General features: G+C 39.9%; 1 protein-coding gene across 2 annotated transcripts in view; it reads right to left on the bottom strand.

The window, feature by feature from the left end:
- NPSR1 (neuropeptide S receptor 1) overlaps positions 1-25,659 on the bottom strand; it is a 151,765-nt gene that overhangs the window by 44,791 nt on the left and 81,315 nt on the right. Inside the window, exon 3 of one of the 2 annotated variants that reach the window (XM_025464607.3) lies at positions 4,126-4,229. The exons of the other annotated variant lie outside the window; for it this stretch is intronic. Coding sequence (XP_025320392.1) covers positions 4,126-4,229 — 104 coding nt within the window. The remainder of the gene's footprint in view (positions 1-4,125; positions 4,230-25,659) is intronic. 2 annotated transcript variants of the gene reach the window in all.

Raw genomic sequence — 25,659 nt, 5'->3', positions numbered from 1 at the left:
GATTTGTTGGCCAATATCACGCTGTCTTGACTTAGCTGTAGCTTTAGAGTAAGTCTTGAAATCAGATCGTATCTTTCCTCTAATTGTGTTCTTCTTCAGTATTGTGTTGGCTATTCTGTGTTTTTTGCTGTCCACATAAACTTTAGAGTTTGTATATATCTATAAAATAACTTGGTGGGATTTTGATTGGGATTGCATTGAATTTATAAGTTGCTTTGAGCAGATTTGACATCTTAACAATAATACATCTTCCGATCTGTGAATATAGGATATCTATTTATTTAGATATTCTTTGATTTCTTTCACCAAAGTTTTGTAGTTTCTTCACATTGATCTTGCACATATTTGGTAGGTTTATACCTAAGTCTTTGGTGCTAACATAATGGTATTGCATTTTTTATTTTAAATTCAAATTGTTAATTGCTAGTATATAAAAGCAAAGTTGTATTTTTCAACCTCATTATTTTTACTTAATAAGACCAGATATTTTGTATTTTGTTTAGTTTTTTGTTTATTCTTTCAGATTTTCTACATAGATAATCTCGTCATCTGTGAGCAAAGATATTGTTTCATCTTTCCCAATTCGTGTCCTTTCCTTTTCTTTTTTTTTGTCTTGTTGAGTTAGTTGGGACTTCCAGTGTGATGCTGAATAGAGGGAACATCCTAGCCTTGTTCCCACTCTTAGGAGAGAAGGGCCCAGTCTCTCACCATTAAATATGAGGTTAGCAATAGCTTTTTGTAGATGTTCTTTACCAAGTCGTGGACATTTCCCTCTATGAAAAGTTACTGAGACTTTTTATCATGAGTGGATATTGGATTTTATCAAGTGCTTTTTCTGTATCTAGTGAAATGATCATATAAATTTTCTTCTTTACTTTTTTGATTTAATGGATTACATTCATTGATTTTTTAATGTTGAACCAGCCTTGCATACCTGAATGAATTCCACTTGGTCATGGTATGTAATTCTTTTTATAAGTATTTCCATTCAATTTGCTAATATTTGTTGATAATTTTTGAATCTATGTTCATGAGAGATACCAGTCTAGAGTTTTCCTTTCCTGCAATGCCTTTGTCTGGTTTTGGTGTTAGGATAATGCTGGACTCACAGAATGAGTTAGGAAATGTTCCCATTGCTTCTATGTCTTAGAAAAATCAGAAACTTATTAGTAGTGGCACCTGGGTGGCTCAGTAGGTTATTTGTCATGATCCCAGGGTCCTAGGTTCAAGTCCCACATTGAATTCTCGGCTCAGCAGGAGTCTGCTTCTCCTTCTGACAATGCCCCACCCTCTTCCCTGCTCTCTGTCTCTCATAAATACACAAAAATTTTTTTAAAAAGAAACTTATTAGTATAATTCCTTCCTTAAATGTTTGGAAGAATTCACCAGTAAACCCATCTGGGCCTGGTGCTTTCTTTCTTAGAAAATTATGAATTATGAATTCAATTTTATTTCATAGATATAGGCCTATTCAGATCATCTATTTTTCCTTGTGTGAGTTTTGGCAGATTGTGTCTTTCAAGAATTTAGTCCATTTCAAGTAAGTTATAGAACCCGTAGGCATATAGTTCATAATATTCCTTTATTATCCTTTTAATATCCACGGGATGAGTAGCAATGACCCCTCTTTCATTTTTCTTCTTAAATATTTATTTATTTATTTATTTATTTATTTATTTATTTATTTATTCATGAGAGAGAGAGAGAGAGAGAGAGAGAGAGGCAGAGACACAGGCAGAGGGAGAAGCAGGCTCCATGCAGGAAGCCTAACGTGGGACTCGATCCTGGGTCTCCAGGATCACACCCTGGACTGAAGGCAGTGCTGAACTGCTAAGCCACCAAGGCTGCCCTCATTTTTGATATTAGTAAGTTGTGTCATCTCTCTTCTTGTTTAGCCTTCTTAGAAGTTTGTAAATTTTATTATCTTTTTGAAGAACCAGTTTATAGTTTCATTGATTTTCATTATTGAATTACTGTTTTCATTTTAATAGTTTGTTCTTTTATCATTTAAAACATTCTGCTTGCTTTAGGTTTACACTGGTCTGCTTTCTCTAGTTTCCTAAGGTGGAAGATTCGATTATTAATTTTAGATCTTTCTTCTTTTCTAATAAAAGAACCTAATGCTATAAGTTTCTTCAAAGCACCATTTTTACTGTCCTACAAATTATGATAAATTATATTTCCTTTTTTTCTTTGATCCATGTGTTATTCAGAAGCATGTTGTTTAATCTCCAAAAACATTGAGATTGTCAAGCTATCCTTCTGTTATACATTTTTAGTTTAATTCTAGTTTGGTCTGAGAGCATACTTTTTGCTCTTTTCACCCTTTACATTGTTAAGAGTTATGGTTATGGTCTACTATGCAATTTCTTTTAATGAATGTTCCCTGTGAGTTTGATAAGAATACGTATTCTTCTTTGTTGGATGAAGTGTTATATAAATGCCAATTAGGTCAATGTGATTGATCATTTAGTTTACTTCAACTGATAACTATGTAGCTTTACCACAGCCTCACTCTAACACTGAGTGTTGGCATAATTTATTTTTCAGAAATTGCTAGAATAAGCTATTGATAACATTTACCTACAAGGAAGCAAAATCTTTTAATAAGAAATTAAAATATGTTTTAAAAAATTATTCCTGAGAAAATACTAGTTCCAGATAGTAATTGGGGCTCTTTCACATCTATCAGACTTTCAAAATAATGTTCAGAGGACAAAGATTTTTAATTGTAACTCTTGTCTAAACACTTTCTGAAGATAGAGTAACTCCATTTCCAAGGTCTGAAAATAATAGAACAAATGAAAATCATAGATGAATATAGATCTGAAGATTCTACAAATCCCTACTAACAAATGGAGTCTTGTAGGATAAGGTTTTCCAAAAATGCACTGTGCATCTATAAAGCTACAATAATTTAGACCTAGAATATGGGCATCAGAATGGAAATATGTTAATGGAAAATAATTTTAAGAGTTTAGAAACAGAGCACATCAATCCTAACAGGTTATGAAACAGTTCCTTCTTTCTATACTTTGTTGATGTGCCTTAATCCATATTATATATACATATGGTGAATTAATAATACAATATATGTATATTCTACATATGTAACATTTTACATCATATATTTTATGTATATATATTTGTAATTTTTACATTGAAGAATATTCAACAGGTAAAATATAAATGTCTTTAATCTGAAAATAGATATTAGCAATTACTGAGAAAAAACAAGTATCTCAGTTATAAAAAAATTGAAAAAGGATAATAGGCAACTTAAAGAAGAAGAAACTCAAATGTCAATAGATATTTTTAAAAGCCTAATTTAGGTGGTAACACAAGAAACACTAGTTAAAGCAACCAGGGATAATACCTATTTTCTAATCATCTGTCAACATTTTTCAAAAATAAGAGTAGCCAGTGTTGTGTTAGTTTGAGAGGGGAAAAAAAAAAAACCAGAATTGACAAATATTCTGGAGGTTGTTTAGACAGAGCTTTATATGCTCTGAATGTGCCCCACCAAAATTCGGATGTTGGAATCCTAATGTGCAACATGATGGTGTTAGGAGCTGAGGTCTTTGGGAGGTGATTAGGTTATGAGAGTTGAGCCCTCGTGAATAGGATCAATATTCTTATAAACGAGGACTGGAAGAGCTCCCTTGCTCCTTCTGCCACGTGAGGATATAATTTGAAGTCTGCAACCTGGCAGGCTCTTGTCTGACAATTTCTGACATGCTGATCTTGAACTTCCAGCCTCCAGAACTGTGAAAAATAAATGATTGTTGTTTCTAAGCCACTTATCTGTGGTAATTTTCTTAGAGCAGCCTGAAGGGGCCAAGATAGATGGAGTATGGCAAAGGCCTTCACATTGACTCCAAAATTTTACTTAATGCTTGAAATGTGAACATTTATGTTCTTACTAATGCTATTTATGTTTTCTTTACATAATTATTTTAGCAAAAAAAATTAAAATCTTACAAATTTTCCCTATCCTTCCAATGAGAGGGAAGCCCACAATTTGTTGTGTGGAAGCACTGGATTCTACACTATTTTCCTTATGAACAACCCAAGACCTAATTTTGGTGTCAGTTTGTGTCATCACATTTAGAAGGTGCAACATACCTGCAGATAGCGGACCACTCGGCAAACGAGGTCAGGTGCCATGAAGTCTCCGGTGAATCGCCAAATGATATCTGTCAAGATGTTAACCAGACCTGTGAACGAGTCTAACAAAAGCATACAAGTGGTTAATTTTAGTCTCTCGCATTTCCAGTCTTGCAACAGTAGAAGTGAGTTCCTGGGGAATTTTTTTTTTTTTCTGATTTATCAGGTGGCTATTAAGGAAAAGTAAGGCAAGGCAAAAGTCCACTGACTTTTATTATTGGAGCTTATTACTACTTAAATCCTTCCACACTAAGGATTTTGATAATGACTAAAATGATTTTGGTAACCATACAGTTGACATTTTAAGTCATAGAAGAGGAGTTTTAAGGGGGTTTAGATTACAAGGCCTGTGTGAGGATCAGTAAAGGCAAAATTGAGAAAAGGAAAATATTTATCTTAAAGAAGTCCCCCCCAAACCCCACTTCTTGTATCTGTTATTTTACAATGTGGACCTTTTGTTACCTCCCTACCATCAACAACCACCCTCACCCCAGGTTCCATTTCTGGCTCTCCTTTCCCCTTTCAACATTTGTCCCTGGGAAAAGTCAAATGCATGACCTATCAATTTAATTAACTTAGTTGGTTAAACTAGAAGAACTGAGGCCAAGATTTGAGACCAAGGTCAGAGACTTTATACTCCTGTGGTTGTCCTTATTCATTTCTATAGTTACAGATTGTAAGTTGTGCAGGTGTCTGCATCAGAAATGATAACATATACTGTATGTCTAGAAACTCCCTTTCACTCCTCCATGACCAATATCACTAATTGAGCACGTGGTTCAGAATCTTTCTCAAAAAGTGCTGCAGGGGCTCTCTGCTGATTAGTGGATAGAGCTGGGGACTTAAAACAGGATAAGTAAGAATTCATTGACTTAGAGTCACTTTCTTGGAATATCGGATATAACACTGTGTCAAGGACCCAAAGAGGCAAAGCAAACTCATCGATAGGGGAGCTCTTAGAAGTCTGGTGAAAGTGGTGGTCCTTTCTAGGCAAAAATGGAAATGCCTGAGTTGCCCTGGAAGACAATAAAAAAAAAAAGAATAAAAAGGCCAAGGGAAGTGAGCATGCTGTCATAGATATATTATATGAAGCCCGAAGACCCATCAGAGAATTATATTCCATAGAAGGCTCAGAAGACACACCATTCATGAAGAATGTACTGGTGAGAGGAACACCAGCATTATAAAGAAGCTCAGTGGTGGCTTCCTACTGTAAGCTGGGGTGGATCGTAGAAGAGGTGGTCATATAGCCAGATCTTATAACACCATAGTAAGTAGGCACTGTAATAATAATTCTCCTAGTCCTTCCCCAAAGGAAGGACTAAAAATAAAAGCCTTTTATTAGAGTAACTGTACACTGGGGAAAGAAGAATATACAGACATTTTGAGGACTATTAGGTGCAGTGTCTATGTTGACACGATACTTGGAGACCTGAAGTGTCACTATGGCCCCACTACAAGAGTGGAATCTTATAGAGTGAGGTAATAAATAGAATCCTAGTTGAAGTAGATCTGCAGACCTTTAATCATTCATATGCCCAGTTCTTGGGTGTTTAATTTGTATTGATGTACTTGGCAGTTGGAATAACTCCATATTGGACTCCTAATAATAGTGGCCTACAGGAAGACTACTCATTTGGACAACATGACAAATGAGCCCTTATCATGGCCAATCTAGCTCTTGCTCTATTTGACAGTCTTTGAATCACAAACAATGGAGACCAGAACCGAGCCCCAGTATAACACTATTTCTTAGGAAGACCAACTAGCTACTTTGTGAAAAATTGACTACATTGGGCCCCTTCAGTACTGCAAGGGCCAGCTGTCCATCTTCCCGGTGTATACCTATTCTGGGTATGAGCTTGCCTTCCCTGACCTCTGAGTTGTAGTGAACACCATTCACCAATCTCTAGAGGATTTCTGATTACTCAACTGAAATAGAATCCCACACAACATAGTATATGATCAGGAGAACCATTTCATAGTGAAGAGAATATAGGCTGGAACCACTGATTGTAGAATCTTCTGTTTATATCACACAGTGTACCACACAGCAGCAGTTGTCTTTTTAGAGAACTGGGGTGGACCCCTAAAGGTCCAGATAAAAGGCCAACTTAATGTCAATACTGTGAAAATATGGAATGCCATCCTTTAAAATGCTGCATATGCATAAACTCAGAGCTTTCTTTATGGTGCTGTGTTCACTAATAGGAATTATACATACATCTGAGAACTGAGGGGTAGAGACAGGAATGGCCTCACTATACATCACTCCCAAAGGACCCTTGGGATGCTTTGTGTACCCCTCTGCTCTGCAGACTGAGGGTCCTAGTCTCAAAAGGAAGTATAAGACTGCTAAGGGACCTAGCAAGGATCCCTTTAAACTAAAAGGGATGGCTGCCCCAAAGACTCCTTTGTCCAGGGACTAGCAGTGAATAAGAGAAGTCACCACTATGGCCAAAGGAATTGGCTGTGTGATCAGCAAGGGGCAGTAGAGCTGGGTTTAAACAATGAGAAGAAGAAGAGTATGGGTAGAGCACAGGTAATTTACTTATCAAGTTATTATTGAAGGCAAATAATTGGTGAATAAGGTTAGGGATGCTGGGTATACTGCAGCAGGTCCTCAGTGAAGAGTTGTGCCAATTCTTCGGGCTCTGGGGTGCCCTGTGCTGCCATGGTACGAGGGTGATGGGGGGTAAAACTGAGTCTTTATTATTGTCCTGAAGACATGCACCCTGGCATGTGTGCAAGTGTCAACAAAGATAAAGCAGGTGTCAACTCTGTCCTGGGTAATATATAAACTGTACCCTCTAATAAACTGTTCAGATCAAAATTGTAATCCTGTCTTTGTTGAGAAGCACTGGGAGGCTTTATGGGAGAGGATTTGTGGTTTCTGTGCAATTCTACTCAGAGAAGTGAACAGAATTTCAGTCGGCAGTAGAGGGTAGGCATGTGATCAGATTCAGGCTCTCAGAAAGCTGAACAGCTAAACAACGAAAGAAACCCCGATTCTGGAGTAGGCCACTCATAATTCTGTTTCCAATAGTTTATTTTTATTGCTGTGTTTCTGTTAAAGAGGACACGGTCACTTGGTTAACTACTTCTGTGAATACCGGAGAATGAGAACAGACGGGTGGCCAGCATCCTGAGCCGGTACGGCATGTAGTAGGTGCTCAGAACATATTCATCACATCAGTTGTCACTATGGTTGGGAAAAGGCACTTATGGCCTTGTAAAAGTGAAGCTTTTTTTTTTTTTTTTTTTTTGCTTTTGTTTAGAAATAATAAAGACTCACAAGAAGTTGTGGGCATCGCATAGAGTATTTTCACGGACCTGTCACGCAGCTTCCCCTTGGGGTGACATCTTACATAACTAGAGTTGACTTCGTTGTCCAAAGGAGAATTACTACTCTTAATCCAGGTTTCTGTACAATACTGAGCATGGTCTTAAGGAATGTTACTAAGCAGTCATTATATCCTTGTTAATATTTTAAGTATCTAAAGTATCTTAAGATTTTTTTAACCTAACAAAAAAACTGTGAGATAAGTTCCCCGTTATACAGATGGGCAACTAAGTGTGATTAGAATATGTCTTAAGGTTTGTATAACCAGTTAGAGGGGAAGGCAGGCCTATAACCCAGACGTGGATGTCAGAGTCCAGTCTTCACCACACTACCTGTGTTTTTTCCTTTTATTTCCTTTTCTTTTCTTCCTTTCTAATTTGTGTTCTATCTGTTCTCATTTATTCCCAATACCAATATACAGGCATGATTCTTCCTCCCACCCCCTCATTCCCTTCCCTGGCTGCCCTGATTTTTCTCTCAGCCCGCTCTATTTATAGAGCCACACTGCCCATAGAATTTGCCTTTAGTCCTTTAGAGAACTGTGGTGGTAAGTCATCCTTTTCTGGATGACTATAAACAGGATAAAATCTGAGGCCCCCACTTAGTGTAAAGACCTTCGACGATCTGGCCTTGCCTATCTCTCACCAAATACCCACGTGGCATTTTTATACTGAACACCATCGTGATCACACATTCCTGTTTTCAGATATGCATTCCCTCTTCCTGAAGTTGCCTCACGCCATTTATCAGTCTGTTGAATTCTTATTTACCTTTCAATATCTAGCTGACATGACCCCTTTTCCAGAAGCTTCCCTTGACCGTTCATTCATATGGTAGGGTCTACAACAAGAGGTCTTTGGCTCTCCCAGTCTTATGCCTATCTCTCTCTTTTTGTTTCTCTGTAGGTAACAGACCACTGGCAAGCACATGGGAACTGCGAAAAAAATGTCAAAGATTAGAGAAGTTTTGTAGCAGTTCTGGGTCATCAGAGAAGTTCTGAGGAGGTCAGATTTGAGCCGGGTCTTGAGAGTTGTGAGCTGTGAACTGATCAATAGAAATCTTGTGAAGTATTTCTTTGTAGGAATCGACTGGATGAATGAATAGAATGGACATTGGAGTTCTTTGGATATTCTCTCACTCTCTGTTTTTCTCTCTTTTTTTTAAACTTATTCTTAAACTAAAGAATAACGGGGGAGGGGGGAATCCCTAAACTTACGGTTCTCTAAATCTAAGTGATTATATTAACAATTATAATAAACTCCAGTAAAATTTCTTTTTTCCCCTGGAGCTCAGTTTTAAATAAGCCCAGATCTGGGAGTAGACTATCAATGGAATTGGACTCCAGCGTTTGTTGCTATTAAGCAAATGCCGCTCTATCTGATCAGTAAAAAGCTATTTAGTTACCTAAGTAATTGAATACATTGCAAATAAACCTTTCTTAAATGGTAATTAACAGGACCTTGGGAACAAAGGGTACACTTTAAAGGCTTAATCACTTCTTGCTATTACTCTTGCTTCTTAAAATTTCTTTGGTGAGAGCTCCAAGGAACCTGCAATACTCAGAAAAGCCAAGCCAGGCTCACCTCAGGCTTTATTGCTCCTTCAGTGGTCTCTCAGCAACATGAGTGTGGGTTCCCCGTTGGAGCACGGATATGGATGGAGTTGGAGACAAGTCAAGAAGAACGAGGCGACACCTGAGCTGAACCCTAAAAGAGTCAGTAAGGAATCGTCGGGGTGGTGGTGGGGAAAGCAGAAGAAAGACACTGATCCTAGGCAAGGATGATGACAGCAGGAACAGAGTTATGGTGGCCAGAGAAAGTGAGATGAGAGACTACATGGCTTGTGTATATGAAACAACATCAGTTTGTGATCGCTGAAGTCTAAAGTAGGAGCTTCCAAGTGGCTAGAATGGGACTGGAAAGATAAGAGTTGGGGCCTTATAGGGTCTCATTTGCCAGTTAAAGGAGCTTGTGCTTTTTTTCCTGTGTATTGTGGGAGCTAATGAGTGTTTATGTGTTCGAACACCTGTTTCAGTAGATTTCTTTAGTCACTGTTGAGGGATCAATTTGGGAGGCCCAATGCTGAAATCACACTATACTTGTTAGGGAACTATGCAAAAGTGCAGGAAGGAGGTAAGTAGTACTTGGTGTATGTCAAACAGCAATTGGGATATAGATTTAAGATGAGATACGGGATGCAGATTTGAAATATACTTTACAAGGCAAAATAAGGAGGACTTGGGTGACTGAGTGTTAGGTGTTTTAAATGTGAAGTAGAGCAAGAAGTCTATGGGTCCTGGCTTGAATGTTTGTGGTAGATGGTGGTGCATCTTGAGCACACAGGAGGATAAGCTCATTATATTTGTTCCCAGTTTTTGGCAACTCCAAATAGAGTTGATATGAATATTCATGTGTAAGATCTTGTGTGACTATAAGGTTTCATTTCCCTAGGGTAAATACCCAGGAGTCAGATTGTTGGGCCAAAGGGTGAGTATATATAGTTAACTTCATGAGAAACTACTGGACAGTTTTCCAGAGTTGCTGCATCACGGTGATCCACACCAAAAATAAATGTATGAGAGATGCATTCTCTTCTTGCCAGCACTTGGCATTGTCAGCATGTTTTATTTTAGTCCTTGGGCTAGATGTGTCAGGGTCTTTCATCATGGCTTCAGTCTGCATCTTCCTAATGGTTAACAATGTTGTTGCTATGATCATTCGCAGTCCCTGTGCTTCAAATTCCTCTTTGAGTACTCTGTTCGAGTGAGAGCCAGGGTGTGGAGGGTCTTAGTGCTCTGCTCTGCCCTTTCATCTGCACCTGCCTTCCTGTAACTCTGCTGCTGTTTGTGGCTCAGCACTGGCTAAGCGGGAGGTTGGAGAGATCCGCTTTGTCCTGGCTCAGCTTTGATCTTACATCAACCTGTGCACCTGGGCCTTGGGGTTGGGACCTTCTCAGCGTCTAACAAGAAAAGGTCAGACCTAAGAGGTAGGCTGGAAGGCTCCCAAAGCCACAATTTGTAGTTTATTCTGTAGACCGGTTTGGCAAGCTATAGACCTCAGACCAATCCCAGCCTGTAGCCTTTTTTTTTTTTTTTTTTAAATAAATAAAGCATTATTGGGACAGAGCTATATTCATTCAGTTCAGGGATTGTCTATGGCTGCTTCCACTCTACAATGGCAGAGTTACAAAGTTGTTACAAAGACTGCCTGCAAGTATAATGAAGGTTTAGTTCATGCCCTCAGGGAAGGTCACCTCTCTCAGCAAAAACCTTAGGCCACTGTGAGACCAAATACTGTTGCCTCAGAGCACAGGGAAACACACACAGAAACAACCAATCAAAAGTCCTCAACTCTTGGGGATGAGGGCCTAAAATCACTGGCCCAAGATACTTCCATTGGAAGTCACCTACCACTAGGGGGCAGGTCATAAAACTCTCTCCCACACAACACCCACAGATAGAAGGCCGAAGTTGGAGTGCCACGGGGGAAGGAGTTGTCCTACGGTAAATTCATACCATAAGAGAAATGCTTTCAACCAGCACATTAATACCGACAGCTGGTTAATTGATCAAAACATTGGTTAAAGAAAGGAAGCACACACACAAACCCATCTTAAAACATTTTAACATAAAACATTAATGTTCACGTAATTATCATTTCTTTAATGTAGGGCCAAGACTTTTATTTGATTTTATGCATCATCTTTCTTTTGTGTGCATAAAATACATCTGTAATGCATCTTTTATGATTTCTGGTTTTGTTTTCTTTAAATTAGAGTGAGAACTTGAGATACCAGCAAAGCAATCTGAGGCAGCATCTCATTGTAGGGATTTTTATAATCCTCTTTCATTCTTTTATAGCTACATTCCCAGTGCTTAACTCTGTTGCTTCTTTTAGTGAGTCAGGAAAAAAAAGTCAAGTCTTTCCAAAGTATCCAGTCTAATTTTCACAGAAACAACAACTCTTTAATGTTCTTTATGCTAATTATATAATTTTAATAATGAGTACAACTGATTTGGGAACAAACACCTGTGACTCCTATAACCCAAGAAGTGGAAGCAGAAATGGATGAGTTTTTAGGGATCTTCCTGATAGTCATGGGTGCTAGTTAGTCAGGGTGTTTGAAGGCAGACTAGAGAATGCTGTTTAGCCCAGTAAAGCATGAGGAAGATGTAGTCAAGAGACTTCTAGGGGAATCCTTTACTGTTCCTTGACCTTTCCTGGCTATTCACTCTGCCAGCACCTTTCTTTATGTTGCTCCCTTGACTTGGGAGTTTCTTTACGCACCTCCACCTAAAGGATATCCTAACTCCTCTACATGTAGTTCAAGGTTACCCCCTTTTTGAAGCCTTTTCTGACTACTGGGTTTGGCTAAATGCATTCTCTGGACCTCTCCCTACCTTGTTATCAGAGTCTCCATAACACATTAACACATTTATTTTTCGTATTTCTCTCCAATTCTGCTATATTATGAAAGGATAAAGATTATTTTTTTTGTGCACCATCATGTCTCTGTTATCACATGGTAAGGGCTTGGTAACTTTCCATTAAATGAATGATGACATTGTTACTGCTGTTGCTTGATTGGCTGCCTCAGCAGAGGTGGTTTCACAGAACAGACTGAGTTCCATTAACTGTCTCCTTCAGAGTAGATTAAGGTCATGATTATAGAGTCAAGACGCTGGAAGGAGGAATATGATTGGAAATTCTGATCCCCAAGCAGATTTATTTTTTCTTTCTTTCTTTCTTTCTTTCTTTCTTTCTTTCTTTCTTTCTTTCTTTCTTTCTTTCTTCTTTCTTTCTTTCTCTTTCTTTCTTTCTTTCTTTCTTTCTTTTTTTTCTTTCTTTTTCTCTCTTTCTTTCTTTCCTTCTTTCTTTTTTTGGGAAAATTAAAAAAAAATTAGAGAAAGAGAGAGGGAAGAGAGAGGCAGAGGGAGAGAAAGAAACATAAGCAGGCTCCACACCCAGCAAAGCCCAACAAAGGGCTCCATCTCATGACCCTGAGATCAGGACCTGAGCTGAAATCAAGAGTCAGACACTTAACCAAATGAGCCACCCAGGTACCTCAATCCCCATGCAGATTTCTAAAAGAAGTCTCTAGATTCTGAGATCTCTGCTAGATTGTAAGCTCCTGGTTAGCAGTAGCTGTGCCTAACTCAAGTTTATAGCCTTATCCCTTTTCAGAGTGTCTTGCAAGATAGTCAGTGTTCGAGAGATAAAGGAGGAGATGTTGGCCAATTCAACAGATTTGTAAAGTTCTTGGAAATGCAAGGTCACTACTGTAGGATTCACCTCACATAGAGAACAAGACAAAGCACCATTTCTTAGATTCCTGCATGCTCTCAACTGATGTTCATACTTTTCCATATACAGCAGAATCATGGGAATAATGAACACTTAGCAAACCTTTTCTTGGCAAGTGAGTAGCATGTGAACATTTGTCACACTGGATAAGGGGACTACTGAATACAAATGATTTGAAGGATCACTTTGACATTTCTGACAATATAAGATTCTTTTAGCTTCAAGTATGATATTATGGACGAAAGGTGCCCTGGTTTTCCTGGAGGACACTGGATGGCAATGGCAATGGTGAATCTCCAGGGTATATAATGCTTCCAACTCAACTCAATGTCTTTAGTGTTGTTGTTTTGCTTTTAAAGCAAGGGAGGTGATAATTGTTTGCTTGTGGTTGTGCACGAAAACTTTTTTGATATTGCTAAGTGTCCTTTTCTCTCCCCTCCCCCCTTTTTTGGAACAAGATTTGAAGACTTTATGTAAAAATTTGTTTAATGATGGAACTTGCATTGCTCAATCTGATGTCAGGTACCTAACTGCCAATTAAAACTATTTCTCAAAAAAGTAAGTTCTTGGGTCTCTAAGTTTTAGACTCATTGTGCTATACTAATATGATCCTGGCACTGTGCCCTTCACCAAGATTAAGTACTGGCTGAGCTTAATGGCCCAAACTATCAACTCCCCAGCTCTTTATTAATCCTGGGAAAGTGGCCCGCACCTCAGTCATTACTGCTCAATTAGGTAAATAATCATCACATCCATTCTCATTAGACCACTCTCTTCACTGAAAGCTGTTTCTGAGATTTTCATTTAGTCTTAATAAGTCATAAATGCCACTAGTGTCTCCTTTTTTCTATTGGTCCACTAAACAAATAAAACTCATGTATCTAATTAAAGGAACACAAATCCTTCTAAAACCAACTCTCTCTGCTTTCACTGTGTGCAAAGCCAAGAATCTCATTACATGAGGCCAACTGGCTAGCGTGGGTCATTGGTCATTGCCGGGTGGTGAAGAAGTCTTATACTCATATGTGCAAATATCGGGTTCAGAAAGAGCACATGTTTCCTTGAAGTGAGGAAAAATAAGGCATTGAGTCACTACTATTTCTCCTTCTCACTCTACAGGGGAATTTCTTGAGGCATGGCAGTACATAATGACCATCATACAACATGAGGCTCAAACTGACTCTGAGTGTAAAAATAAAAAACATGGGCAACTTGTCTCCACCCTTAATGAGAATTTGTTTTCCTAGTAAGAATGGTCTTCCATCAATCCTATAAATAGTCTTATATTTTTAAAAATCCAAGTGAAAGAAAGAAGAGTTCCATTTGCAGTTATCCAAAAGACGAATTCTTTAAATATCTTTTTTTCTTTGCAGTTCTTGCAGCAGGTTAGCATGAAAGTAGTAGATTGCAACAAGAAATAGTTGGTTCTTATTTCATCTCACTGCAAAAGGGCACAGGCTTATACATAGGGAGGTGAGGCAAACACAAAGATAGGATGCTAAGATCCTCCTTGATTCCTCAGTCTACCTCAGCCTCCTAGTCGAGATCACATTGTTAGTAGTACAAGCCCTGCCAATGACCAAGCAAGATGTGGTTAGAAAGGTCTAGTCATTTCCATACAGGATGGGAATCCTATAATCAGCTAGCAGAACCTGTTAGATTGCCATCATGTTCTGGTGGGTTCTCTTGCCCAATCATGCTTCTTCCCTTTTCTTTTCATAGATGTTAACCCCCCACCCACCCATTTTTTCATGCCATCATTCTATTTCTGCACCTGTCTCCCAAAGAACCCAACTTTAAACAAGAAGTAGAGCAGGAAAGGACATATGACCATTTATTGTGTTCGGATAGTCTTCAAGGGCTACCTCTATGCATAATCTAAGATCTTAGCTCCTAGCCCAGGCCTAAGTTCCTACTGAATTTTCTGGAAGATAGTTTTCTGAAGAAAAAAAATAATAAATAGGAGGCTCAGGTTTTGTTTAACCTAGAGCCATGGTAAAAACTGTTTATCTTATTTTCTACAGTGTGTGCTCATTAATTCAAGCTAGTTAATTTAATACATTTGGCATTCACGAAGAAAACAGTGTTGATTAATAGATTGGCTCCCAAGGTGACTACAACCAAGCCAATACTTGAGAGAATAGAGCACAAAGAAATACTAGTTGTGACGAATAGCTCAAGGAGAGAACCATTATTTGTTGACAGAGATGCTGTTTATGAGGCAATTCTTTGTTGGGCTAGACTGCATTGTGCACTGCAGGAAATGTGGCATCCCGGCATTGTGTGATGATTCCAAATGCCCTGGCACTGCCTCTAGTGGAGAATCACTTGTAAAGCAAGCTGAGGTGTTCAAGGTCAGAGTTATCTGAGTCTGAACTAATGCATAATAGATTAGGGCAAAGTTACTTGTGTTGAGTTGGAGGGGCAGGAAGTGGAGCCAAAGGTCAGAGGAGACAGAAAATAGTAGGGAGCATGTAGAGGAGGGTAGCAGAAACCAACCACAGGCTCAGAAGAATACTGGAGGATTTGGGCTATGGTTGGGTCACTAGAATAGCAAAGTGAGACAAAGCAATGCCCAGCCTAGGGGAGATTGATTAAAGAAGAAGCAGGGAGCAGTCTGGGAACAGGATAGCTGGCTGGGCCTCAGAGTTAGTACTCATACACTGGACACTCAGTATTTTATTTCCTTGGAAAAGGCTTGTTTGTTTCGGTGCGTCTCGTAAGGTCTTGGCCTCACCTTTCCACGTGACACCCACCTTTCCCAGAAAATAGCTCTCTGAGTCTGATCCTTGTCACTGAGGAGGGCAGAGACAAATTTTGGCTGACCACCTCTGTGGCAGCCATTGCACCGGGGCCTTTATTTAATACATGTTAGTTTATTTCAGGCAGTGTTTATAGGAGTGTATCTGAGCTGAAATCTCTAGCTTACACATAAATAGAATTAGTGACCATTCAGAGTCTGCATTCAACTTTGGGTTCAATGAAATTTGGAGTCTAAATTGGACTTTTATATATTTCTAACTGAATAGAATAATTCTAATTAGATGAAATGGTTCAATCTAAGTTGCAGGATAACTAAAGACATTCACAAAATCACAGAATCTTAGAGAAGCCAACATGGAGACTTCTGCCTATGATAAGGATTACCTCCATAAACAGTAAAGGCCAGGCCTGGTGTATTTACATGTAATCTCTTTCCATCACCATAACTGTCCCCCCAAAAGGCAATAATATAATTTTTGCATCTTGTGGTCCCTATGAAGATTAAATTAAGTAAAGTATGGAAAGCACATGTGTTGGTGCCAGTCACAAAGGAGGCCTTGAGTGCATCGCACCTACTCTGCTCATTTCCCCAAGAGAGAAATGAAGCCATGAGAAAGTAAGTAATGCATTAAAAGCCACACCAAATGAAAAACTGTAGAGCTAGGACTCAAACCCAGGTATCTAGTCTCTGCCACCTTTTTTCGTACAGCTTTCAAACTAAGAGAGGCTTTTAAAATGTTTTAATAATTGAACAAAATTGCAAGAAGAAAAACATTTTGCAGCACATGAAAATTATATGAAATTCAAATTTCGGTATCCACAAGTTTATTGGAACACAGCCATGCCCATTTGCTCACATATTGTCCATGGCTGCTTTCCTGCTACAACAGCAGAGCTTGGCGATTGAGACAGAGATCATATGCCCCACCCCCAAGTCTAAAATGTTTAGAAAAAGCTGGCTGACCCTTCTCTAGACCTTAGACCCCTGATCTTTCCATTATGCCCAAGTGCTGGTGGATCCAGATTGTTTGTGACTTTGCCAAATCTTCCGGTATTCCTGGGGAATTATCAAATTGCCATGCAGGTTGCATTGAAGTGCTCCCTGCTAGCTTACATAGGAGAGTTTTGAAGGTACCAGATGGGAACAGATTCCTTTCTTTCATCTTAACAAAAATCCAATCTCACTCTCTTTCATGTTCAAAGCATTTGATTAATGAGGACGTGAAGGGGAGAAGGAACAATCCTTGCAGTAGCACTGGGCTGGGCTGCCAGTAGGAGCTGCCGCACGCAGTTGGAGCTCCTCCTCCCCATGTCTGCCAGGTCCCAGAGCTCCCAGCCCTGCCCCACTGAGGCTGCAGACATGGAGGCTGAAACAGCACCAGCTTTGAAGGCAGGGACCTGTTTGTTATTGTCGTTGTTTTAAATTTTATTTAAATTCAATTTGCCAACATAAAGTATAACACCCAGCGCTCATCTCATCAAATGCCCTCTTTAGTGCCCACACCCAGATACCTCATTCCCCCCCACAACTCCCCTTATGCAACCCTTTGTTTCCCAGAGTTAGGAGTCTCTCATGGTTTGTCTTCCTCTGATTTTTCCCACTCTTTGTTCCTATTTCTCCACTCACTGGCTGTATAGTCTTGGGCAAGGCATTTAACCACTCTCATTGTTGGTTTCCACAGGTTTAAAATGGGAGTAGTGAAAGCATCTATAGCTTGGGCAATTAATTAGGATTAAATGAGAAAATATAAGTAAAGAGTTTTTTGTTCATTTGTGTGTTTGTTTTGCAAAGAGTTGGCTGACTGAGCAGTCAGTAAATATTAACTATTATTTTTTTTTCTGCTTATTTGTCAGCAGGGAAGAAGCTCATTTTCTGATCTCAGTGAAAATGCCCTGGAAGGTGTTTTTTAAAACATTTTAAAAAGTGAATACAAGCACACAATACGCAATTCAAGCAGCACAAATAATAAAAATAAATGTCTCACAAAACGAAGTGTCCCGAAATGTTCAAGGCAATTCTATTAATAATAATAGCTCTAAACAGGAAAGGACCCACATGCCCATCACTGGTAGAATGGAGAAATACACTGTGCTATATTCAGACAGTGGAGCCATTCATTAAGGAGTGTGAAAGGTCTACAACATGTGTAACAATGTGGATGGAACTCTTGAACAGAATGCTGTGTGAAATGCTGGAGCCAGACATAAAAAGCATACTAGATCTAGACAAAGTATAAAATCAGGGGAAGCTCATCTTGGTCTCTGGGATTACTCTTGGTGGATCTGAAGGTTGGTGACTACAAGCTGGTGGAGGCGGCTTGGGGAAAGCTGCCAGTGCTCTGTTTCTTGATTTGGGTGCTAGTTACATAGGTGTATTCAGTTTGTGAACATTCATTAAACTGATATTTGTAATGTGTGCACAGGATTAGACTTCATATTTCAATATAAAGAATAAAAACTAAAAATAAGAAAGGCACCCTCCGCCTACTTTTGACTCCCACTCACTTAGTTCCGCAGAAGCAGCCACCGTTGCCATCAAAGAATATCCAGAGCTAGTCGCTGAACGTACCAGAACACGTCTGCATGGGTATATTGTGGGTATTTCTTTCTTTCTTCTTATTTCCTGAGAGCAAGTTTTCATTTTCTTTTATAAAATCTTAATTTTTTTAGAGCAGTTTTAGGGTCACGGTAAAATTGAGCAGAAGTACAACTACTCCCTGCCCTCACACCCGCACAGCCTCCCTCAGTATCAATCCTCCACAGGAGCAGTGCATTCGTTACAATTAATGAACTTATATTGACATATCATAATCATCCAAACTCCATAGTTTACATTAGGGTTTTCTCTTGGTGGTGTACATCCCAGGCGTTTGGATGAATGTATAATAAAATGTAACCATCATTACAGATAGTATCATATAGAGTATGAAAAATCCTGAGAGCAAATTTTGATGGACCTAGCCCTCTGTCCTGTTGACAATCTGTTACAAATGTAGACCTCAGAAGAAGGAAGAAAGAGCAGAGAAGATGGGAAGGAGCTTGGAGACTGGGTAACCCTCCTGGACCTGGCAAGATAACTGCAAATGTTTGTTAAACTGTCAAAGTGAATTTAAGGGCTTCAAGGTGGCTGGGCCATCTTCCTAATGTTGGGTTGAGACCCAGATGTAATCACCTCATACTTTGTGTTTGAAACTCTAGGTATCCCTTTGAGCAGCTCTGGTCCCAAGCGATTTATGATGAGCACTTGGCCTAATTTGTGATTCAGAATAACATCCACCTTTTCTGTGAAACCAGTTTCCTCATTCTGAAGCTATAACAATGTCTGACAACAGGATGGGGTATTTGAAATCGGGGCCACCATAAAGCCATAGGAAGGTTTCCTTGTATTTTGGGCCCTTATCTTCCTGGCTGGTGACCTTCTCCTGTACTTTTGGCAGCATCAACAACCCCAAATGTTATTTACCCTTTAAGAGCCACTGCAAGTTCCACCTCACCATGAAGTTCCCACCATGTTTCCCTGGAGGATGCTGACTTGCATCACTTCATCTAGCCCTTCTTTAAGTGATCATCAGTCTATCTTATTGATTGCTATCTGCTAGGCTTTAAATACCATGCCATGAGCTAGAAACACTACAAGGAAGAAAATTCCATTCCTATCCTCAACTTGTTCACATTCAAGTGTCAAAGGGAAGCATGTAAGATAATTTAACATATTACTGCATGATATCTGTATAAAGGATTGGGTGATGAATCAAATATGCTGGGGTAGGGACCAAGAGGACAAGGCAGGTTTCACAGAGGTGCCCCTGGAGCTTTGCTAAAATGAGCAGCACTTTGCTAGAAAGATCACAGCAAGAAAGCAGTATGCGTGACGGCATGGGAGTATGACACACGTATTGTCATTCATCACTCTGTGTGTCATTGCATTTACTAGTCTTTCTAACGAGACTGTGAGAGACTCATATATGAGACTCATAAGAGCCTTCTCTGTTCTCCTAGTCAAGTTCTAGATACTAAAATTACATAGAAACAAAAGATTAAGGGCAAACACAGGAAGAATCTTCTTAAAAGATTTAACTAAGGGCCTGAATTTTACATATTCAACAAATCTCCAGTTTTAGTATGTGAACTTCTCTTCGGACTTAGAATATAAAGGAAACCTCCTCCTCCTCCTCCTCATCCTCCTCCTCCTCATCATCCTCCTCCTCCTCCTCCTTCTCCTTCTCCTTCTTTCTCCTTCTCCTTCTTTCTCCTTCTCCTTCTCCTTCTCCTTCTCCTTCTCCTTCTCCTTCTCCTTCTCCTTCTCCTTCTCTGAGAAAGTGCAAGTTGGGGGAGGGACAGAAGGAGAGGGAAAGAAAGGATCTTAAGCAGACTTATACCCAGCATGGAGCTGGACATGGGGCTCCATCTCATGACCCTGAGATCATGATCCGAGCTGAAATCAAGAGTTGGATATGCAATTGAATGAGCCACCCAGGTAGTACTAAGGAAACCTAAAGAGATGAAATGGAACTTCAATTGGAATAGTTTTTTTAAAAAAGATTTTATTTATTTATTCATGAGAGACACAGAAAGAGAGAGGCAGAGACACAGGCAGAGGGAGAAGCAGTCTCCATGCAGGGAGCCCAATGTGGGACTCTATCCCGGGACTCCAGGATCACGCCCTGGGCCAAAGGCGGTGCTAAACCGCTGAGCCACCCAGGCTGCCCCTGGAATAGTTTTTATAATCAAACTATGATTTGCAGCTAATCTCCTCTGTACTTATCCTGCCTTATTCAATACCCCATGTCTGGATCCCCAGGGCTTGGCTCCCCAGCTTTCAGGAGGATGTGAATTATTTTGAGAATAATTGGGCCTGGACTGTGACATAGTCACTATTTGAATCCACTGTTTGCCACTTAATTGCTCTGTGACCTTGGGAAACTTACTTAGACATCTTGGGTCTTTGTTTCTACCTTATAAAATTGAGGTAAGTATACATATTTTGTTAAGATTAAATGTTATAAGTGTTTGGAACATAACACTTTTCCTTCCTTTCTTCTCCTTACTTCCCTTTCTATCCCCTTCCCTCTTTCCCTGGAAGGTTTAGGAAGAAATTTTGGAAAGAGAGAACCTGAGAGTTGGAGAGTGAAGAGATTCTGAGTAGCTGAGAGAGAATTTGGGAGAGGCAAATGGATGGGTGGAGAGGAATTTTAAGACATTTTGCTGGGTTTCTTTCAATTTATCCCCACTGATAAATGCCATTGCCTCTGAGAGGTCTCCTTAAGACTGAAGTTGGATGTTTCTTCAGAACAGAGACCAAACAGACTGCCACGAGGGGGCTCAGGGTTGTTGGAGTGCATGGATTGCAGAAGAAGGATAGGACTTTAGTGATCTAGAAGAAGAGAAGACTCAAGGTCACACTCTTGACCTGAGTGTGTGCCTGTCATGCATTCCTTTAAGGGTTGTTGCCTGGGAAAAGCATTAGACTCCAGACTAATATGTGACTGGCAAAGGACCTTTTCTCAGTAATATCTTAGAGCTTTCAAGTAGCTTATCCCCATTACTAGAGGGGATTATGCAAAGACCCTGTGTCCATTTGACAGGGATTCAGGCACAGTGGGGAGATGGGTGCAATGACCCAAGCTATATCTCCTGGACCTGTGTCTATGATTCTGTAATGACTCACAAGGATCCTTCTCTATGTTACCCACTCCACTCCCAGGCAATAGAGTCTCAACCTCCAGGTAGTGTACTTCCCTCTCCCATCACCCCCACTTCAGCCCACCAAAACCAAAGGGCTCTCAGTTGTGAACAAATCTGACAACTAATTCTGCAGGGCTAATGGTTGAAGCCACTTATTATTCTCTCAACAGCACTGTTTCATTTTAATGGGGGGCATCAAACCTTGGCGCAGGAGGGACTCTTTAATGGAAGGATTCCAGACAGTGTGGAATGCAGACAGGAACAGAATGGGCTGGCAACATGCCCAAGGTCACACAGCAAGGTGGCGGCAAAGCTGTAAATAAAACTCAGCAGCCTCGACTCCCAATCTCACATGGCTGCCCCAGCCTAAGGCTGCCTCTCTTTTGGTCAGAACAGGGGCTTTCGGCCCTATTCTTGAACTGTGTTAGTGACAGTGGCCTGGCCTGAAGGTGTAGAGGCTGTGATGTGAGACCCAAGCACATCCTCCCTCGCTGCCAGAACCCAGCATGAAGAATAGGAGCTTCGAGGAGGCTTGATCAATAGATATTATGCAAATGCCTAGAGCAATAACATTCCCTTCCATTACCAAGCTAACAGTCCCAATAAAGAGCGTGCCTGGATTCTGACAGTTTTATTTTTCCTGGTTTGTCAGACGGAAACCAGGAACTGACTGATGCCCACATGAAAGCAGAATAGGTACATGACTGGCAGAGGCCCAATTCCTTTTTCTCTGAATTAGAGGCCCTTGCACCATGAGCTTGCAACAGGCCGGCTCTGTGCACATCAATTATGTTCTCTGGCTGAGAGCCTTGCTGAGTAGTAAACATGCCTGAGCCATGATGAGCCTCATTTGTGATGCAGCCCCCATAGAAGGGAAGCAGCGGGCAGCCAACCCGCATCCCCTCCCTCTTTTCCCTCTTCACCTCCTCCCACCTGTCACCGCAGCTAAGGGATCCTGGAGCCGGAGTATTTGTTATACTTTGGCTTGTAGTGTGCAAGAAAAATAACATCCTTCATCTTCTAAACCAAAAATTAATTGCTAGTATGAACTCCTACTCTGTTGGATGTCAAGAACTTAATTGCAGTCAATTAAGTGTTTACTCTTCCCCTGTCTCTGTAGTCCTCTTTAAGTTCAAGAAAACGTATGCAATGTCAAGTCGTGCGTGTGCATGTGTATGTGTGCATCTGTGTGCATGCACGCAGGCATGGTGTCTGGTCCCAGGTGTCTTCCCTAGTCCTCACTGGCATCTACTAAGAAGTGCCCAACCCTGTCTTGCTTTTGGTTGTCAGCAGATCAAAGTGATGCCTGTCGTGCCCACTGCACAGCCTCTTTAGGCCGCAGGCTCTCTTCTCTCGGTTGCTCAGAATACATTTCTCTGCCCTGGCACCAGGATGCAGGGCAGTGTCTGCAGACAGCGGGTGCCTATTTCAGGCTCTCTGCCTACACACCCACACAGACATTTCTTCTCACTTTTGGTGCTGGGTGGAGGGGGGAACCCAGTGTTTCACTCACTCCCTGGACTTTCTCTTGAGAAAGTGGGTCACAGATCCCCTTGCTCTTGAATTCTCTGACTTATAGCTCCCCTCCCACGTCTCCTTAATGTTGGTTCTAGAGGGGCTCAAGGCTCAAGGTCTCCTTCTCAGCAGCAGCCTGATGTCTAGGCTCTTGTCGCCCGCACACGCCCCCTGGCCTTTCCCATTTCTGGGTCCAGGTAGCCTAGCTTTTCAGCTTTTCCTCCAACTCACTTGAAATTCAAAAGCTAAGAAGTAGATGATTTTTTTTTTGCTTTGTTTTTGTGTTCCTTTAATAAACCTTCATTATGGCAGTAAAAGCCTTATGATATAGTTGTCCAAATGGAGGATTATGTAGTGATCAAAATGCTAAAGAGGAGAGGGGGAAGAAGCAAAAACATCAGACGGTTACACTAGATTTTTAAAACTTGCTTGCAGTCATTCTTAGAGTTTTAGAGAAAATTAAGCCTTAAGGAAAATGATTGGGAGTTTTCAATTTCTCTATGTTCCCAAGGTTGATAGCTTCCCAAAGTTGCCAAGGGTAATTCCCCAGGGTAATTCTGGATGCACTGGAGAAAAATAATTCATTAAATAAATGGATGTTTTGGGAAAGCACTTCTCAAAGTGTGATCTGAGGACACCCCTAAGGGTCCTGAGACCCTCGATCTATCAGGTCGAAACCATTTTCACAGTAACACTAAGCCTCTATTTCCTGGTTTACTTTGTTCTCTCCTGAGTGTGCTGTAGCCTGTGGGAAATTCCTCTGTGCAAACGTAAACACCTGTGTATGCACAGGAAACAGATGTACAAAGATCTCATATGTTAGAAATATCAGATAAACAATATTGTATTGCTTTTAAAAACATGAAAACAAGGCAGAGGATTCTAAATGTGATGAGATTAAAAGACAACTGTAACTGAGCAGATATATTATAACAAGCACAAAATAGAACTTTAAGACGTGTAGAAAAATTACATGGTAATTGAAATTAAAATCTCAATAAACACTGCTAAATAGAAGATTGGAACCAGATGAAAAGAAAATTGGAAGTTTAAAGATATGTCCGAAGAAATTACCCTGGAGGCAATGGAGACACAAGGAGGTGGATCAAAGAGAAGTTCAGACACACAGTGAATAGAATGAGAAAGTCCAACGAAAATCTCATTGCAGGTCCAGAAGATGATAAAGAGAATGGAAAAGAGGCATTATTCAAAGAGACAGTGGCTATGAATTCTCTGTAATTGAAGGATGCCAGCCCTCAGATATAAGAAAACTGGCAAAGTCTAGATTCCACACAATTTTCAGACAACAGCAGATTTACGATGAGGAAAGAGTTTGTGTTGTTTTGAATCACAAACAAAACAGAGGGGGCATTCTGAACAAAAACCTGGGGGATCAGGGCTTCTTAAAGGAATTCCGAGAGTTTCAGACACCAAAAAGTCATAGGGAGACTCTATCTGTGTCCAAGGTCAACACTAGGAAGAAGGCCTGGCCATCAGAAATCACTTGGATGGTTCAGCCAACATGTGTTGACACTTGCCAGGGTCACCCAGCCTCAGGACTGGTTTCATAAATTCTCAGACAAGTCCGGAGAAAACCTTATAGAAGCTTTCCTTTCTGGGAGTTTCAGAGGGAGGGAGGGAGACAGGAAAGGGCAGAAAATATTTGAAGAAATAACGGCCAAAATTCTCCCCAATTTGAAAAAAGACATAACTCTATACATGCAAAAATCCCAATGAATTTCCAGCAGGATAAACTTAAAGAGATGTGCTCCAAAACACATCATGGCTAAACTGTTGAAAGCCAGAGAGAAAGACAGAAAGCAGTAGAAGAGAAGTGACTTGACAGATACGAGGGATCCACCTCTTATGCTCCCCCTGGTCTTCTTATCCAGAGGACTCCTACCCTCTTGTAGCAGGTGGTCATACTGCACGTAGAACTAGGCCCATGAATACTCGCTCTAAGGAGAGAAGAAAATAGAAATAGCTACAACATAAAAACACAAAATGTTCCTAAAAAAGAATATATCAGGCAAATATTAACTAAAACAAAGATGCTGTGGCTACACCAATAGAAGATAAAATCTTAAAAGCTAAGAGCATTACTGAAGATAGAGTTACTGAATATTGATTAGAAGTTTAATTCACTGGAAGATGTGACAATTCTAAACTTGTTAGAATAAATAAAGTAAAAAAATAATAGAACTACAGGGAGACATAGACAAATGTATTGCCATACCAGCAGATTTTAGCATCTTCTTTTAGTTACTTATGGATCAAGTAAAGAAAACAGTCACTAAGGATAGAAAAGATTTGAATTACACAATAAACAACCTTGACTTGATATAAATATATAAGTATTGCTCCTCAAATCTGGAGAATGCATATTTTGAAAGGCACATAGCACATTATAAGATTGTTATGCACTAGACCATGTGTCAAGTTTCATCCAATTTCAAAAGCATCTAAAACATACGAGACATTAAGCTAACAATAACAAAGACATAACTAGACAAGCCTGGCATTTTTGAAAATTAAAAAACATACTTCTAAATAACAATTTGTCCAAGAATAAACTGTGATAGAAATTATAGATTAATTAATCATAATGGAATAGTAATGACAATAATATCTGTCAGAACTTGTGAGAGGAGATTAAAGCATCTTTGAGAAATACTTGTGATCCTTAAATGCTTATTTTAGAAAAGAAGAAAGTATGAAAAGAAATTATTGGAGTATCTAACTTAAGAAGCTTGGCAATGGTGGAGGTGGTATTACTGAAAGTGGCAGCATAGAGAGCTCCCTGGTTCCATCATGTCAAAAACTAGTAAGCTAGTAGAAACTCTCAGAATCAGCTTTCAAAGAACTCTGAAAGATAGTAAAACA

This window comes from Canis lupus, chromosome 14 (genome assembly GCF_003254725.2).
Source record: "Canis lupus dingo isolate Sandy chromosome 14, ASM325472v2, whole genome shotgun sequence".
In the NCBI taxonomy this organism is placed as follows: domain Eukaryota; kingdom Metazoa; phylum Chordata; class Mammalia; order Carnivora; family Canidae; genus Canis; species Canis lupus.
Note: the sequence above shows the minus strand (reverse complement) of the source record. Positions and strands in the feature narration are given on the sequence as shown.